The 19,173-nt window shown below is 38.3% G+C and overlaps 1 protein-coding gene across 4 annotated transcripts in view; it reads left to right on the plus strand.

The window, feature by feature from the left end:
- AFAP1 (actin filament associated protein 1) overlaps positions 1-19,173 on the plus strand; it is a 110,338-nt gene that overhangs the window by 54,431 nt on the left and 36,734 nt on the right. For all 4 annotated transcript variants that reach the window (XM_066317220.1, XM_066317221.1, XM_066317222.1 and 1 more), the window contains 2 exons: positions 12,027-12,135; positions 17,147-17,358. In XM_066317220.1, coding sequence (XP_066173317.1) covers positions 12,027-12,135; positions 17,147-17,358 — 321 coding nt within the window. The remainder of the gene's footprint in view (positions 1-12,026; positions 12,136-17,146; positions 17,359-19,173) is intronic.

Raw genomic sequence — 19,173 nt, forward strand, 5'->3', positions numbered from 1 at the left:
ACAAGGGAAAAGAGCCTGCAGGTCCAGGGAAATAATTACTCCTCTCACCTCTGCTTTGGTTGAGGAAATTTGGTTCAGCTTGCAGAAGAGTCGTCAAAAAATCTCGCTGTGGTGCAATAAGCCTGGTCACCTGCAAAGGCTGTGGAATAGATATCCAATCCTAGGAGATTTTCAAAGTTCAGACAAAAGTCTGAGCAACATCGCCTTAATTTCAAAGGTTGACCTGTGGAGGTTGGCCTGGCCAAGCCCACAGGTCCCAGACAGTTTCTTACACTTTTATTGGTAACATTTCCTGGAGCAAGCCTAACGAGAAGATTCCTTTCAGTAGCTGAAAAATGTTGGTGCAGAGTTTTAAAATGTAGGAAGAATACTTCCTTTGTTTTAAATAAAGTCTTTAGTGCCTTTCCTGCTCGGTCTCTGGGTAGGAAATTCCCTTCAGATCAAGCAGATGCACTTACTCTTAGAGGTGTTTATAGCAAAGATTGAGATCTGTAATTCAATCCTCCAGTTGGGAGCAGCTGTCTTGTTATAGAAAAAAAACTGTAAACAAGTTTCAGTGCTTCTCTCATTCTGGCATTACAGTAGATATGATGAAGAAAACATTTTCAACATTTTTTTAGAGAATCGTAAGCATGTCATGGTTTAACCTGTTGAAGGTTGAACTGATACTGATAAAGCATCCATCTCTTTATTCTTGTGTGGAAACTTGTGAACAATGATAGGAACCATCCGTGGAGACCCACACTCACTGGATCAGGAAGCACAGATGCAGCTTACAGGGCCAGAGTAACTGGATGGCTGATGTTCTGCCTCATTTTAGTGTGTTGTTTTGTTATCAGAGTTTATGCCTGGTCCTGAGGGATATATAAGCCAATAATATTTTATAAACAGAAGAACTAATTTATCAAATCGAACTCCTGGCAAGCCTTTTGTAAAATGCTGTGGACTGCAGAAAAAAGTAAAAAACCACAACTAGCGTTGTATGGAATACCTTAATCTTACTTTCTCTTTAAGCAGTGCTAGCTTTAGATTTGTGACTGTAAATTAATTATGCATATATTTAGTGGATGCAGAAGAAGTCTTATTAATATGCAGTGAAACTCAAAGAATCCATTTCACGGTTAACAGTGCCAGAAACTGATTATTTTTATTTAATTCAAAATACATACAGCATAAATTACAAGGGAAGGGGTTCAGAAGAGGCAGGAGAATTATGCAAAATGCACATGCTTTGAAATACAGACTTCGGGCACCACCTTCATAAACCGAAACCAACTGAGATCCTCATTCTTTTATATTCATGTGGGTTTAGTTTGGCTCTGAAGATTCAAGTTGTTTTTCTTAAGATGACCCATCTCCTTTTCCTTTCTCTTACACTAAAGGGTAAATTCCCCTAAAGTTGGTACAGCTGCAGCAAGTGAAATGGTGTGAAGTATGAATTAGGTCCAGGAGGTCAGCGGTGGTTTTTGCAGTAGTTAATTTTGGATTTTTTAATAACAAAAATATTTCTCTGAGATACTGTGGGAATTACCATGGAAGTTGACACTGTTAGAGCTGGCTGGTCTGCAGTGTGGTCTTCCCATGCTGAGTCTGGCAAAGTGGAGTTTGAACATGGCCCTCCCTTGTGATCTGCCTGTAACACTGTGGATGTTTCCACCTCAGTGAATCCATCAAGTTTTTCCATAGTGTTAGAAGCTGACTTTTGCCAGTGTTTCTGCAATTCTGTTGCTGCTGTCAGGCAGTGGTGGATTTCACCTCCCTTTCCAGCATCAGTGCCACTCTGAAACAAGCCAGGAGATGTCCCAAGCCTCTCAGTGTCTTGCAATATCCCAATAGAGGTTACGAGTGGTGATACTTTACTATGGTAGCATGTTGTAGTTTGTGAAAAAGATGACAGACTGCTGCTGTCCTGCAAAAAAGACCAGGAGAAATCAGAAGGGAAAGACAAAACCATCAGCTTTTTGTCCTTTGAGCACCATGGTAAGCTCAGCCCCGAGTCTGACTTTGAATTCCTCTCCGGAAGTCTCATTGATATGACAGAATTGATCATTAGCTGTTTCTTGGAAACCTTTCACTATTAGATGTCTCTTTGTTAAACCCTTGTTGTTACTGATATGTTCAGAGACTGTCATACTATCTTTCTTTTCTTATACACGGTACATTAGTGGCAGTGGCCAAGATCTAATTCTCCCATCCATTACTGCTCTTGCATGGTGATTTTCAATCCACCCTGCATCAATGGAGTCCTAAAAATTTGGAGCTGAAGCCAATCTCTATGAAAACTGTACATAATTGCAGTGCTATAAATACTGAGCTATCTTTCCTAGCCACTCTTCATAGACTGTGTTTTCATAGCTGAGTGGAAAAAATTCCCTGGGCCCACCAGAGGTTGGAATATCCTGCTGCTGGTTGTCCTTCTTCACAGGGCAAGTTGGAAGTCATTCTGTATGGCACTTTTTGACAGCTATACAGGACAGAACTTTTTTCTGCTTGCTAAGTAACATCTAGTGATGGTCTCAGCCTCCAATAAAAACACATTGTGCTGATGAAGCATAGGGATTTATTGGAAGTGGGAATCAATAACTTCAAATAAAGTGTTTTAAAATCTCTGGGTTTAGCTCATCAGTTATAGAATGTGATGAAAATTAAAGGTTCATTTACACCACTGTTTCTCTTTATGTCACTCAAGGATTTCTGCATTCAAAAATGTTTAGTCTGAATTGGTGTTTAAGTTTCTAGTTATGTAAAGATGTGTGGGTGGGAAGGAATTCAATACTCCTTAAAGTAGTGCCAGGAGCCAGAATTATGTGTGGGCAGGTGCTGTGCAAGGTTTCCTTTGTAAATCTGTAAATAGACCTGCATATTTGCTCAGGCCAGATTTTCTATCAGTTTTGTTATTCATCAGCCCATGAACAAAGAGGTTAAAATTCATTTTTTTAAGAGACATACTGTTAATAATTTAAATGAAGCCTCCATTATTCAAACACATTAAAGCCTGGAGAGTTTTCCTGGACTCAGTGGGCTTTGAAGGGACAAAGTTGAAGGGAATAGGTTGGGCTTTAGGTATACTTGATTTAAGAAAATCATTAAGTGCACAGTTTCTTAGTAATTCTATTTTGTATACATTTCCTTGGCTACATGTGGTCTAGCAGCCTTTCTGTCAGGCATAGAAAGCCCAAATCCCCTCTTGCTTTAGTCTGTGTGTGTGTAGCTCTTTTAGGAGGCTGGCAAAGTAAATGCTGCAGGTAAAGGATGTGAAGCTTACGGGCAGTGCTGAGTCCCTCTACAGAGCTGAGACACCACTTGTCTGGGTGCATCACCATTTTGTTTGGGTCAGCTGCAGAGCAGGAGGTCAGTGTGTTTGAGATGGAGTGCTATCTGTTCTCCATTCCTGAACCTGCTCACTTCCAGGGCTGGTCTTCAGCCTGCCTCATCTGCCCCTACATCAGCAGCGACATTTATGGCTTTGCCCTGCTCTGGACAGGCACGGAGCAGTGCTGGATGGTGGGCTGGGAGGAGCGACAGAGCCAAGGCTCTGCACTCTTCAAAGTGCTGATGGTGGTTTAACACCTGGCATCCCGTCACTGCACTATCACCAAGTGGCCTTGAAGTACATTTTCCACTGAGGCAGTGGGATAATATCCGGTGTGTCCTGCTGTTCAGATGTGCCTGAGGATTACTGGCATAAATAATCCACAGCATGACAGTGACAGAATACTTCTAGCCTCCAAGCATTTGGTTGTCATATTACATCTGACAGTTGGTGATTTCATTGCACTCTGCTGTCCAACAAAATCAAACACAAACAGCACACTTAGCTATTTTTGCATGATTTTCACGGTGAAATTGAGTGTATATTTTGTTTTTCTTGGAATATTGACAATTTAATAGTTATTTAACCGCAACAAATGTTCAGCAAAATTCCAGAACCCTGCAGATATGAATCAAAAGAATGGGTCATCCTCCTCCAACCCATTCCTTCACAATACACAGCCACTCTGTAGGAGTGCTTCATATAAATGGGTTTCCTATTGTGGAGAAATTTTTTGACAGCCTCCCTTTATCTGGCTGCCTGTCAGGTAAACTCTTAGATATATATTAGAAAATGCTGAAAGGAGACAGTGTCCTTGGAGAAGAAGAAAAATCACCTGGAAATTAAAAGGATTCTTGAGGTCATATATCACCAATTACATTAATGATTCTTTGCACAGCAACCAAAAAAGTGCCAGTTTTTTTGAGCTTTTTCTAAAATGTGGCTTGAGAAAAGTGTCATAACAGAAGCAAGGGGTCCATGTGTCAGGTGGGTACTTGGGAATCTCTGTTTCATCTATCTTTTTCTTCTAACACTGAAAAACAGTTGTTATTCTCTGTTCCTCTTTAAAGATTATCATAAGACAGTATTAATTTTCAAGTTCTTTTCTTAAAGAAGAGTCAAAAGCCAAAAAAATAAATTTAACAAATATTCACTTGTTCATTAAGAGCTGGCTATGCTGTACTTCAGCTTGAACAGGTCTGAGCAAGTTCTTCAATAATGAAGGAACAAGTAAAGAGGCTTTTTTGAATTATCAGTGCAGTTACTTTTACTGCAGGCAATGATAAAATATTAACCCATTCGGAAACCTACCAAAATCTATTTATTAGCATTTAAGTTTCTTTAACCCACTATTTCAATTTTAAAGTCATTCCACCATTCCAATGTTTATTGCCAGTCCTTGTGTGTTAAAATATGTCCTTTTCTCCTCACCGTGGTACATGTGCTTCAGCTATCCTTTGTAATCCCAATCACATTCCTCTCAGGTTTCATTTAATTCCACTATATATAAGAAAGGCTCTATCAGTTTCATCCTGAGCTGTGGTTTAATGCTAGTGAATGATATCAGTATTTCTCCCAAGCAGCTGCGGTAAGCATCATGCATTTGATCATAAGTGACCAGGACAGTAGTCTGGTCAGTTATTTCACATTTGCAAATGGTACCACAGAAAAGTTCTAGTTAAAGCAATTCCCTTCTCAGTTAATTTATACTACACCTTTATAGCAATATATATTGCCACATTTCAAAACTTTCCTGATGCCTAAGCTGCCAGAATGAGCTGTTCTCAGCTGCCTTTAATTGGAATTTACACTTCAACTGGATGAGTTAGAGTAGAATTCAACTTTACCAAATTCTTTTTATGATCATTGTGAAAGCTATTTGCCCTTTTTTAACTAGATACTGGTGATCTTTGACCTTCTTATAAGAAAATTATGAAGTTACTTATGCCACAGATGTCATAGGATATTGTCCCACCATTTATTGTGGCATGCTCACACTTCTGACCTCAGGTTTTTCATTTCTTGTTTCTATGCTATACCTGGCCATAAACCCCCCTCCCTCTGTTGATAGTTTTGCTTTCCTGATCCTGCTCATTAATGTTCTGTGCACAAATACATGGGGAAGGAATTAGGCCAGTAAATACAAAGTCTCCTCTTGTTTTAATTTGATGCAGTCCTTAGGCCCTCAGACAATATTGTTCCAGTGGAAATGGCTTTGCCTACACTTTCTTCACTGTACTGCCTTGTCCTCACTGCCATGTCACACACTTGGATGAGTTTATTAACTCCTGGAAGAGAAAGGTGATTTTGTCTTTTCTGAGGCGTACAGACGCTTCTTTGAGCACAGTCACAATAAACAACTCTGACTGTGACACCCATGCTGCTTAAAATTCAGATTAATCTTTCTCATTAATATGTATGAAAGTGTTCCCTAGCATTAATTAAAGCCCATTTCATTTCCTAGTACACACAGACCCTTTGCTTGACATGAGTCAAGTCTATTGTTTTGTCTGAGTGATGCTTCTAACTGGCTGTGTAATAATTTTTTATTATAAATTCTGAATGATACAGAAATACCTTGTTTTTGTTACTGGCTCATTCTCTTTCACTTTTAATTATTTCGTTAGATTTTCTTTTCCTTCCATTGAATATGTAGTTTATTTTCACTACAGACTTCCACAGAGTTTGGGTGTAACTCTCTCCAGCTACCTGTCCTTTCATTGGTGCATTCCATGCTCCAGTCTATTTGGTTTATTTACCATGTCAGATGTAATTACATATAGCAGCAAGAACTGAGACAATTTGTGTCTGGACACAGACTGACTGCTGTCAGAGATGCAAGAACCAGTTGGGTTTTCTAATCAGTCATTATGCCATGTTGGTCTGTTGCTGTTTCCACTTGGTTCTCTTCACTGCCATCTTTGCCTTCCTGTTTGTTAGGTGAAGGGGTTATTCAGGCATCTAAGCAGATGTGTTGTATCTTGTGAAATAGTAACCCAGCTCCTGGTGAGGTACATGTGTAAGTGCTCTCCAGACAATCTTCAGATCAAACTGTGGAGCCATGGGACGCCCTGATTCATTCTTTAATGTGAGCAAGTCTGTTCAGATCTGTTTCCCATCATCAGGCTGTGCTCTCTGAGGCTGTGATCTGTTTGTAGTCACTGTACATACTAAGCACTTTCCCAGCGATACCTTTAATTAGGCATTCACCCCCGAGTCAGCAGACAAGCTCTCAGGCTGTGTCAGATGTTCCTCCACTCCCTGGAGGACAGTGTGCCAAGTGTGTGCCTTCTCTTCTTAACCTTAAACCTGCTCGGGTCCCTGTTCAGGATCACCCCCTAAGGAGAGGCTCCACTTGAGCTTATACTCCTCCTCTGCCTGGTGATCATTTCCACTACTTTCCCCTTGCCCTTGTCTGTTCAGCGCTGCAGGAGCTGATGGGCGGCCAGTTCTGCTATTCATGGCATTCATATTGCTGGGCCTCCATCCTGTCAAACTCTGGCTGTTGATTGCTCAGGGAATTCCCTCTGTTGTTTTCCTGGTAGCACTGGCATTGTACAGGTGTGTGCTGCAATTGCATGTGCAGTCAGAGATGGTCAGATGGGACTACACCTTTAGTCCATCATAGGACTGCACTTTTAGTCCATCGTATGGCCCTATTACCCCCATGCTGGTGGGACTGACAGGGTTACTCCATTCCAAAAAGTCTGGCAGGTTTTGCTGTCTTTTGTGCTCAGAAGCTGGGAAGATAAGTTGTTAGACTTCCTTCACATTATTTGGCTCCTGGTTTTGTGGGCTGCAGCTGACAATCTCAGAAATAATAACCTTAGAATATGAAGCAGAGGTCAAATGAAGAATATTTCTCAGCTTTTCCTTGTGTACACTCAGACTAATATTGCACAGTTCATTATGATCTTAATGTCCCACAAAGTCAGCACTTTGTCCTGAATGAATCCAAGGTCCATCCAGGTCCTCAACTGCTGGCGATAAATAGTCATTTCTCTTTAGCACAATTGTGAATTTATTTAAGGGCCGTCATACCAAGTGCATGGCAAGTACTTAAGCCCAGTTTCCAACCCCTACAGTGTTACAAAAAAAGCCTGATTGAAGTGTACACTCAGTGATTTTGTGAGTTGTATTTTACACAGTTTGTTGGTTCATTTGCTTTCTGGACATCCGTTTTTTTTCACATGTGGAGTTAGGGATCATAGATGTGTGCGTACTCTTCCTCCCCCTCCAGGCAAGAAGATGCAGTGGGGTTGTGCAGAGGTCAGGTCTAAGCTTGCTCTGGAGCAAATGACATGTGCCCATGTCAAAGTTTCTTCTTGACAGCACAGATTTGTCTGCTGGCTCCTGAGCAGCTTTCTTAGACATCCCCAGGGTGTGAGCCCTTTTCTGTTCTCATCTTGCTGCCTCCAGCTTTGAGGAGTTATGTATCAGCTGGCCCCAAGTCCAGCTGGATCCAAACTGGTGGTTGATGTAATAACACACATGGAAGTGTGGCACTTGAGCTGCTGGCAGTGATTGCCTGCAGCACGAGTTACTGACAGGCTTTGCTCAACTCGCTGCTTTGCACATCCTAAATCATTGCATAAAGGATGGTATTTCTTTCTATTTTCTGCAGTGTAAGTCTTCATTGGAATATAAAGTGCCTTTTTATCCTCAGGCCTCTATACATTGACATTTATTTTCCTTGTTTTCAGACTGCTTTCCATATTGTCACCAGATTATCAGATAGACCATCCGTAAAATAAAAGCTATTGTCTATCTTGCTTAGTACCCTTGGACAGAAGGGGGAAAACAAAGTAATGTATCTCTTAGGATAAAGAAAGAGTTTATCTGTGGTGTGTGGAATACAAGTGGGCAGGGGGAGGGGAAGATCAGAATATGTCATTAAATTAAAATGTCCATATAACTCTGTTTCAGAGTCCAGTAGGATAACAAATTTTACCATTTTGTTTCTTTCTTTTTACAATCAATCCTGTAAGCTGTAATTGGGCATCCTGTGCACAATCCAGTCTCTAACTTCATCAGAGATGTCAGCTCTGTGGTGTAATGATCACCTCATTTTCTTCTTGGTTACAATTAAAGCATCTCTCAGTTGGTCTCAAACCCAGGACCTGACAAAGGGCTTCATCAGTACTGTTTCATTGTTGCTGTTATTAATCTGGAGGACAACATATTGCATCTTTTTCCCTTCTCTTCTGAGGAGATAAAAGCAATGTCAGTTTCATTTCTAAGTTCTTATTCCTGTGCCTGAGAGAGGTGGTTTATCTTGAGAGGCAGTATTCCCTATGTTTCCTGTCATTAAAACAGAGCAAACCCCAAACAAACAAAACCAAACAACAAAAAACCAAATACATTTAAAAAAAAATTAAAAAAGGAGAAATTCATGCTAATGCCTTCCTTGCAGGTTGCCAGGTCTTTCCTCCTGGTACTACTCAAGCTACACATGTTCTAGGGTTTTTTTTTTATTTAATCATTTTATGGAATATGTAAATAATTTTGTGTGTTTTATGGCCTTTTCATTTTTTCAGGTAAACTATTGAAAAGTTATTGAATAAAGACCTAATTCATAATTTATAACTTCAGCAAAATTCTTCCACTAAAAATTGCTGAGTGGAAAGAATGAAACAATACAACTGGCAAAAGTAAGAACATTAAAGAACTATAAATATTAGTAACTAATACCAGAATGCACACATAAACATTTTTATGTATCTTGGTGGTCAAACTCATATACTCCATAGCTGCCAAAAGATGTAGTTATTTATGGTTCAGATTTGAGTGAGATTTTTTTATTTTGTATTTAATTAATTGCGGGGAGGGGGTGTTTAATATTAAAGCAGCCTCACTTTTATCAAGTATTTAATGTTGGATGTTTCTGTTTCTCCCTTTAAAAAATATTTTTTATAATTGTTTTCAATTTTGTTAGGGCAAGCACTGCAAAATGCATTTCAGAGAGGAGGGCCCAGTTAGTTCAGCAATGGGTTCCATCTGTGTTGACGTTGGCTGCACAGCCCAGCCCGCCCCAGCTGTATGAAGTAACTGGTGCTCCAGCAGGGTCGAAATCAGACAAGCACCATTTGTGTTTCATTTCCTTTTTTCTTTCTTTCTGAATAACATTTTGTCTAAAAACAAGGATTTTTTTTTTCTCCTGATCTTTATTGGAGCCTACGTTTTTCCCTGGATAAAATACAGCTTTGAAACCTCGGTGCTGTGTCAAGTCAAAATTGGAATGACTCAGGACATATATTTTCTGGGTGAATGAGGTTCAATAATGATAGGAATTTTATATATTGTATACACCTGATGGAAAAAATGGTTTAAGGCTAGACCAAGAAATTAATTTGTCTAATGAAAAGGGTGGTATGAATCTATACTGCCCCAGGAACAAACTGGGACCACAACTAATGAGAACAAGGTTCTCCCCACTTGTGTGAAGGGGGAAAATCAAGTCTTTGGAGGCAATTTTGCCTCTTGTGTCTGGCACCTCAGGCCACACAGAGATGATATGTGTAGAGCAATTCATAATTGCTGTCAATTTTCCAGCAGTAAGGAACATGTAATAATTTTTAATGTCCCTTATGTTGTGAAGCAGCAGCTAACCTTCAAAGACCCATTTATTTTATCATGATGTGCAGGTTGTCAATTTGATTTTTTTTCAGCAAATTACAGGCTTACTACACTAGAAGTCCCATTTTTGCTTTATTTTGCTTCTTTGACAGATAATTTCTCTAGCAAAGCTGGTCTGTGAGGAAATCTCATTTGGTTCACATTGTAGGTAGCAGTAATTGCCAACTGTAATTTGTAATTGATAGTGACGTAAGAAGTTGACTGTATCATTTGATAATAGAAGTAATCCTAGTGTAAATTTCAATCTGACCAGGAATTTCTGTGTTCAGTCATGAATCAGTTTATGAAGGGCAGGGTTAGTCACTAGTTCCTTGCCTTCCTGCACACTGGGAATGCACAAGCACTTACCTGCAAGGTGGAATAACCTACTTGATACGAATTTAACTACGGAGCGCTCTGAGAGTGGGACTCATCTTAGTCATGGTGTTAAGAATTAGGAGACTGACGTAGGTGTGTAATCAGCAATGAGATTTGGAGATGTCTAGCTTTGAAATAGTCAAAGATGGATCCAGCCCTGAAAGTGCCCACAGAAGTAATTTCACTACAGTTAATGGCACATGTTATTAAAGCTCAGGCTCCTCCCAGGTAACTTCAGGTCTGTAGCAAAAGAGGTGCATAGTCCCTGTGGCCTCATCTGTGTGATGTGGAAGAAGGCTCTGCTAGGCTGGTCAGTCCAAAAGTGTCTGTATCTGACCAGTTTATCACTTCAGTATCTCCATTCATTCCCTTAGTTTACACTGGATCAGTCCTCTGCATCTCTGTCATTACATGGAAAAAAGATTTAAAAAAAAGAAAGATGTATTGGAAAAGTGTTACTGCAGAAATGCAACTCTGCTTGAAAGTTAAAGTTTTGTAATCATGCAATAAACCATTGGTGCTGAATAAAGGCTTCAGTATTTTCTCCAACACATAAATATGAGACTAAAAACCTCTGGCAATTATGAATGGGTTCCGTAAAATACAGTTGGTTTGGTACTTGTTAAGGAAATAGAACTGTAAAGTCATATGGAAGAAGTCACAGAGGACTAACTTTACTTTGTTATTATATCAATATACTGACAGTTGGTCAGTTTTAATTTTAAAACAGGTTTATATTTATAAGAAGCATTTTAGAAATTAACCAAGTATTTGACATATTTATTTTATCATGTAATTTCTTGATGTTTCAAACTTTTCCTTGTTTGTAGCTCACTTTTCACTATGTAGAGATAGCATTATAAACATTAATATGTATATTAAGAATTAATTTGCCATTGAAAAAAAACCTATCATGAAAATAAGGTTAAATTTTCTGTCCTTAGTCTCTACCAGCCCAGGCTATTTAACCTTTTTAAAATGTCCAACCAAACTGCTGTTTGCTGCTGTAATGTGAATTATTTTAGTGTCAAATGCTAATTAGTGAGCCTTAACACTGTAAAGCAGTCTATGAATAGAAATCTCTTTCTTACATAGACCCATTCGATTTCCAGTTTTTAAATGGAGAACTATATCGTTTCAGCATTTTTACCACTTAATAATATTGTAGAGAATTTTTTTTTAATATAGCTGTTACGTTATATTGATTTTATAATCCATAGCAGTGGATTATAAATCCTTATAATGACAAGGATTATCCTTAGCAATGCCATCCTTAGCAATGACAAGTAGGATTCTACAGTGTTTATCATCTCCAAAGGACTCAGTTGGAGGACATGCAAGAAAGTTTTGTTTCCTTATCATGATTAGAGACAGTAAGGTCTGGACGATAATGGTACATTTAAAAATGTATCAGCATGTTATGAAGCATAATTAAGTTGCTTTACTGCTTCAAGTCTCAACCTTTACTTATTATTGTTTAATTATAACAATATATGAGGAACTTGAGATTTGGGCTTGCTTCTAAAAGATGCTACCTTGCAGATCATCTAATTGTGCCCTCCAGAGCCTTGCCTTTAGAGATAGTTAACGTAAGAAATAGTCACAAGAGCAGGGTTTATGAAGCTGGTTGCATTGGCACTGATCATGAGCAGATGTTCTGTCCATGTTTAATTTAACAGCTTGTTGGTCTGTAATCACTTTTTCTTTTTTGTTCCTTTAGCCACCAGATAATGGGCCTCCACCACTGCCAACATCTTCCCTTCCTGAAGGCTATTACGAAGAGGCAGTGCCACTTAGTCCTGGGAAGGCTCCTGAGTACATCACTTCCAGTGAGTAAGATATTTCCAGGCAGTTTCTGAGCAATTGGTAATTCCAGTGTCCTTCAGCATTTTTATTACTTGAGAACTCCATCTCTGTTGGTGCTGTGGTGATGTGTTGTAAGCATTACTTTGACAGTTTGGGCCAGGTCTGGTTATCCTCACTGGCCATGCGTTGGATGGGTTTGCAGAACTGTTTTGGTGTTCTCAAGCCAGGCTTCTTTTACAGAAAACTAAACTTGGTGTTCAAGTGAGGAGCACATAAACAGGTTCCAGCAGCTATTGGAGACAGGGTTCAAATTAGCCATTAACCAAAAAGACTGCTTTCAATGATGGGAGCGTTGGACCAGGAGTGCAGAGTTAAATATTGCCCAGAGTAAAGCCCTCTAAATTGATCACACTGATCTCAGAAACTGGTACTGACCTGCACATCTGCCTTCTGTGCCTCCATTGCACTGAATCACTAAAACAGACAGATAAAAAGAAAAAAAAGAAGGAATTTTTTGAAAGATGTGATTTGCAGCATTTCTGATGACACATTGTGGAAAGGGATAAACTGGTCACAGCAGCTCCCACAAGCCACGTGTGATGCCCATGACAATACTTTTGTGACCACACGCTCAGGGCAGTAGGCAAAGGGCTGCCTCTGGCTGTCTACCAGAATGTCCTTCGCAACACTCAAATGTTCTTTTTCACACCCAAATACTTCCCCAAAGACCTGTGCACTTCAGTGGAGCTGTGCTGAGAGCACCCTGATGAAATACTGAAATGACTGCTGTGACCTTTACATAGGGTCACTCAACAGCACATTATGTACCATCTTTTTGATGATTTTTATTGGCTGGGGTAATTTATTACTCATGTAGGGCTGATTTATCACTAATCATTATTTTCTATGGTCCAAAGATTAAAGGCATATCTTCCCCTCTTTTAAAGCCATTTTATTTATTTTAAAGTATCTCTCTGTTCTTAAAACATGTATAGGAGTCACCTTAAAACTAAAATACTATTCATCTGTACACTGCACAAACTGATGTTATCTTTTGATTAATAGCAGCCTTTAATTAATCTGAGAAATTCAAGGTAAGAAAGAGTTTCATGTGCTGGAAAGCAAATGAAATGACAAACAGAAGAGCAGCAGAATCACTCCCTTGAAATGCTGCAGGGTGGTTCTGCTACACCCTGTAACCCAGTGAGCTTCTGACTTGGGTTTTGTTGCTAAACAAGAGCCATACTCAGGCAGAAGAATATTAATAGGACAAATATTAAATGCATACAAATGTTTAGGATATCAGCCTTAAAAGTTCATTAGTAATTCCATAATTTGTGTGTATATATATATCTGTATATATCAAGACATTTAAAGCTCTGTTATTGTGACTTAGCATCTCACTTGCTGAGATTTTGTTGTATTTTCTTATGTTCTGAACTTTATCATATCTTAAAAATTGTATTAAAAGAATTCCTCTCTTCACTGGTAATGAGTTGCTTTTAAATTCACTGTGCAATAGTAAGACATCTTTGGTCATGCAAAATGTCCACTAAATCAATCGTGTGGTAATTAAAATCAGCTGCCAAAGTTTAAAAGATATAACCTTAGCTGTCTGGAGTATTTGAGATGGAGAAGACAATAGGAAAAAAGTGCTTGAAATAGAAGTGCAAGAACACATGCATTTGATATATATAATCATTTTAAGTAAATATTCCTATGGAATATTTTTGTAATGTCATTAATATCAAGGATACTTACATACCATGTGTCTTGCCTGTAAAAGTATACAAGCACTGAAGAAAATTGCAGAACATGGTCATGAATATGAAATATTCATAAGTTTCTCAATTCCCTCTAATTTGTCTGTAAAAAGTGCTTGCATGTAGATGAAAGCAAGAATGTATATGACTTCTCTGATAACGCTCTATATATTAAAAGCTACTGATCTGTACAAGATACCTAAGTTAATACAGACTAGTCTTAGGAATACACTATTGCAAATAATAATATGGAAGTCCACTGTGATTTTCACCCTCTAAGAGTGGGAAATTTTTGTGAACATGAAGGTGAAAAGCCAATGTCAAAAGAAGTGAGATTAATCAGAAAGTGCCAAATATGCAAAAATTAGTAGATTAGCAGCATTGGAACGTGTTGTATCAGTGCATCCTTACCCTCTGAGACTTTGACTCAATAAATGCACGTTGTTTTGGAGAGAGAGACATTTTTCTCCACATGCCAGTTTGTGTCTCAGAGCCGGGAAACCTTGTTAGAACAGTTAGAACAGTTTGGAGAACAAGCAGTAGAAGCAGGGTGTGGTAAAGAGGAGACAAGTTTCATCAGGGATGATATGAGCACTTCAGGGTGGGCATCCTTCCTGGTGTGAGTCACACGAGAAGCTTTCCATCTGGCCAAGAGTCCCACAAACCAGCAAAGGAGTTTTTAATGAGCAGGATATGGCAACAGGTCCCGAAAGATCCCATTAGTCTGGGTCAGGATGGGAGTCTCGGAAGCTCCTGTTGGCTTTCATCCTCCTAGAAACAGAGATTTGGATAAAACTGCAGCTGCAGTGCCAGCAGAGTCCCCATGCTGAGCATACTGCTTATGGCTAACAGGAAATCTGCACTTGGAATGCTTGCGAGCCACATAGGAAATAGCTGTAGGGTATTAAACATGCAGAATTTCAGTTTCTACTCTGAAGTTCCAATCAGCACTTTCTACAATTATTTTTTTTTCTGGAAACTGGTAGAACTTGCTGTAAGAAAATAATAGGCTTCAATGTTGTAAGGCCTATTAAACCAATGATTTACCAATGATTAAACCAACGATTTAATCAATTAAACCAATGATTTGATCAAGTAAAGTTGCTAGTAATAAGGCAGGGTTGTTGCATGGGGCTTATAGTCAGAAGAAAACTACAAAAGGTAGTTTCTTAATGGAAAAATCTCATTAATAATGACATAGAAAAATTCCACCAGAATAGTGTATCCATATCTCAACATACGGGCAGAGAGTTATTACTTCTACTTCAAATTGTTTTAGAATAATATTTTTGCCAAAATCAAGGCAAAATCACAAATGAGGTAAAAGAATATTGTAGAATGGGGCCAAACATCAATGTGAACACTGTGACATTGACATTGCTGCACGGAAGATCACAACTGAATATGAAGGATGAGGAGGTTATGGGCACTAATTACTTTTCTGAAAAGGGAAAGCCAGGAGCTGAAGAAGTTGTTCCCAGAGAGATTGCAGCTTTAGTTTATGGCAGCTTATCCCACAGCCCGTGCCTTGGGGAGATCTTTTTGAAGAAGCTGATTTAATGATCAGACCTTACATTTTGTGAATGGTTCAGTCTCTGCGCCCAGCAGGATGGCATTGGCAAGCTCCTGCCTGTTTGTGACTGGTCAGTGATCTCCCAAGCATTTCCTGATGTTTCTGTGTGAAAGTTTGTGGAAAGCTGCTCTGAAAGAAGTTGGAACAGAGAGAATGTTTTGGTTTGGTTCTGGATTTGGGGGGGGTGGTTTGTTTAGGCTTTTTTTCTTCTTCAGGGTTAGGAAGGATGAAGCAATAAGTTCTACTAGACCTTATATATTCTTGCAAATAAATATGCAAAAATAAATACTCTGGAATAAACTTTTCCAAATCTTTCAGTTTAAATATTTGCTCTAAGTTTTTTCCACCCTCCTCTTGATTTTTTGTAACACAAGTGAAAAGTTGGAGTGTTCTCCCACTGATAATCATCTGAGGCTTTTACCACTTGCCCATATGGACCTGCCCCAAACCAAACACCCTGTAGCACAATTGACCAGAAAGTGGCAATTTAGTGTTAAAAATAAACTTCCAGGGTTTGAAGTTTTACTTTCATTTCACTTTCAGCTGAAAATATAGATTCATCCAGTTTTATGAAAACTCAAATTGGATCAGAATATCTGATTTTGATTCAGAGATGTATGTTCCTTTCTGACTATGCACAAAGGGAGAAACTGCTGCAGAATGAGCTTTCCAGCAATCCACTCTCTTGTCCTCTTCCCAGTCTTTCCAATTCTCCTCCCTACATCCCACTTTTTTCCTAATTACCTAGCTAAAGCAAACAAGAGGTTTTCTTCCACCTTCTGGCCTAAAAAATGTATCAAAGTGTACATGAAATGTTTTGATGAAATTTCAGCTTTTAAAAATATTTCCGTCAGTTTTCCTCCTTGTGAACATGTGCTGGTGGATAACAGGCTTTCTGGTGTTATTATCTGAAGAGCTTTACACACATTTACTCACATAAATAAATAAGTATGGATGGTGGAAGAGAGAGTTCTGTGATAATAGCAAGATAATAGCAAAAAGGTTTGCTAGTTGGGGGTACTGCTAGATCTGTCTGCATTGTTGAAAATGAAAGGCCTGAAGAAAAATAGTTTAATTGAAACGGAAGCTTGCTGTTCCATCATCAAACTTGGAGCAGGATTAAGCAGCTGAGGCTAAGCCCAGAACAAAAGATTCTCATACAATGTTTTTACTTCCATCAAAATCTGTAGTTCAAGGGGCAGCGTTGTCTATTGAATGCCAGCTGTAGCAGCACAGGGGCTGTATTTGGGAATTATATGGAATGTTATGGTGGGCAGACACTGCCCCATAATTTATTCTTATGACCTCTGCCATATGGGGTGTTTGTTTCTTGACGTGACGTACTAAAGCAAGATGAAGATGTTTCTCTGTTAAAGCATTACAAAAAATGAAGCTGTCAAATAATATTTTGAAGATAATGAAACACTACCTGAAATTCTAGCTATGTATTCCCAGTTTATTGTTTCATTAAAATTCACAAGGTGTCTGTGTGGGTCTTCTGTAAAGTTTCATATTGGCAAAGTATCTTTTATTTCATTAACTTTATGCATTGATATTACTAAGCAATGAAACAGTAACTTGTTAATGGCTGACTTTCAAAAGCTCTCACTTAAAATGAGCTGTCTTCAGGTTTTCAGTTATTTCAATGTGCTTCATGGCTAAGTGTTTTAACCTGACACTTTTACACCTTTCTTAAAGATTATGACTCAGATGCTATGAGCAGCTCTTATGAATCCTACGATGAAGAGGAGGAGGATGGAAAGGGGAAGAAAATGAGACATCAGTGGCCTTCTGAGGAAGCCTCTATGGATCTGGTGAAGGATGCCAAAATCTGTGCCTTCCTTCTTAGAAAAAAACGATTTGGGCAATGGACCAAACTACTGTGTGTTATCAAAGAAAACAAACTACTGGTAATTCTTATTTTTAGCCAACTATATTTTCTTTGTACCTTTTAAATGATGTATTTATTTTTACAGGAATCTGATTTTTGGAATATGTTCTGCAAACAGTGGCCAAGTCTGCAGTAACCTTACCAAAGAGTTCAGTCATGATTTACCCAAGAAGCAGAAAAGCACTGAAATTATAAGTGTATCATTTAGCCACTTGGAACTTTGATTTTTATTTCACTTAAGCTTGGACCCCAGCAGTTCTCTGATATTGGAAAGAATGTCTGGCCCATTATCTTCTAAAATATTTAATTTGGAAAAAAAATGTTTCTGAAACTGTAAATCCAATCTTTCATTCCCTGCGGACAAGAAAAATCTCATAGGGAGCTCTGTGTGTGAACTGTTGGATCAGACTGCTGGAGAGAAAAGTCCCTTGTTGGACTGAGAATTCACTTGGCAGCATATGCTGTGGTAATGTATACACTTTAAACTAAACCTTTGCCATCTGTTCTGCAGTAATTACGATGCAGTATTCACATGATGCACAGCTGCATTATAAAAGGGATAGAAACAAGTGGATGTATTTATTCCTTAAGCAAATCTGTTACGCTTCTTTCTGACTGGAGGCACCAGTGAAATATTCCATGAATTATCTGCTCATAGATGTATTTTTATTTTCTGAAAAGAGACCTTAATTCAGGGAAACACTTACTGTGTGTCATTATGAGCAAACTAATGCTTATATTAATCAATAAGTTGGGGTCATTGCTGCTCCTGCCTTCCAGTATGGTGCTTCCAGCCATTGTACCTAATGACGTAACTAACAATTACTGCAATATCCCAAATGTCATAGAGCAAGTCATAGAGCACTTTCTGAAGAACCTCTCTGTTCTACAGTGGTACAATGCAGAATAGGTGTGTTCACTTTGCAAGTACATTTGTGCTTATGGCAGTACAGAAAGTGGCAGGATATGAAATGGAGGTAAGAGATTTCTGAAAATACAGTTGGAATGAATTTGCTAGTTTGCAGTAGCTTTAATATATGTGTCCTCCTGTATTTAAATGTTGAAAAAAAAAGTTCATTCTGATTCAGCTTTTATTATATTCTTATAATGCCATTATTCTTAATGCACATTATATCACCATTTATCAGTATCATATCAGATTTCAGGATCATCTGATAAAAACTTGAAAAAAGGAAAGAAAGAGACAGAGAAACAGATTTTTCCCTGAAGTCATTACAGCACTTGTTCTACAATTACATTTATTGTTCCATATAAAAATATGTTATTTTCTATATTTTCATTTCCTTTACCCACATGTGTGGTCTGAAAAGCTTTTTTTCCTTATAGGGATCGTCTTTCAGTAATTCTATAATGGGGATTAAGAAAATAAAATCACAATGGAAGTCTAACGACCAAGTTCCACAAGATTGATTTATTGTTTGAAGGAGGACTTGGACAGTTAACTTATGAGATATGCAAGTAAAACAAATACTTGTTCTTAGGGATTAGTAATTGCTTGGGTCATAAACGCAGCTGTCATCGTAAAAAAAACCATTTTAATTAGAAATAGATATTAGATATAACTTTTAGTGAGGAATTGTTTTTCACCTAAAGTCTGTTAGGGACTCATTTTTCACTTAGAGTCTTTTAATATATGCATACTTTAGTTTTAGCAATGTATAATTATAAATAAAATATTTAGATTAATATAAAAGGAATTACAAGCTGTTTATTGGTTGTTAAAGTAAATAATGATGTATATCTTCAAGATTTCACAGCTTGAAAACTTAATATTTTTTAAATGTTGCAAATTGAAAATCTATGACCAAATTGG

The sequence above is a fragment of the Sylvia atricapilla genome, chromosome 4, assembly GCF_009819655.1.
Source record: "Sylvia atricapilla isolate bSylAtr1 chromosome 4, bSylAtr1.pri, whole genome shotgun sequence".
Classification (NCBI taxonomy): domain Eukaryota; kingdom Metazoa; phylum Chordata; class Aves; order Passeriformes; family Sylviidae; genus Sylvia; species Sylvia atricapilla.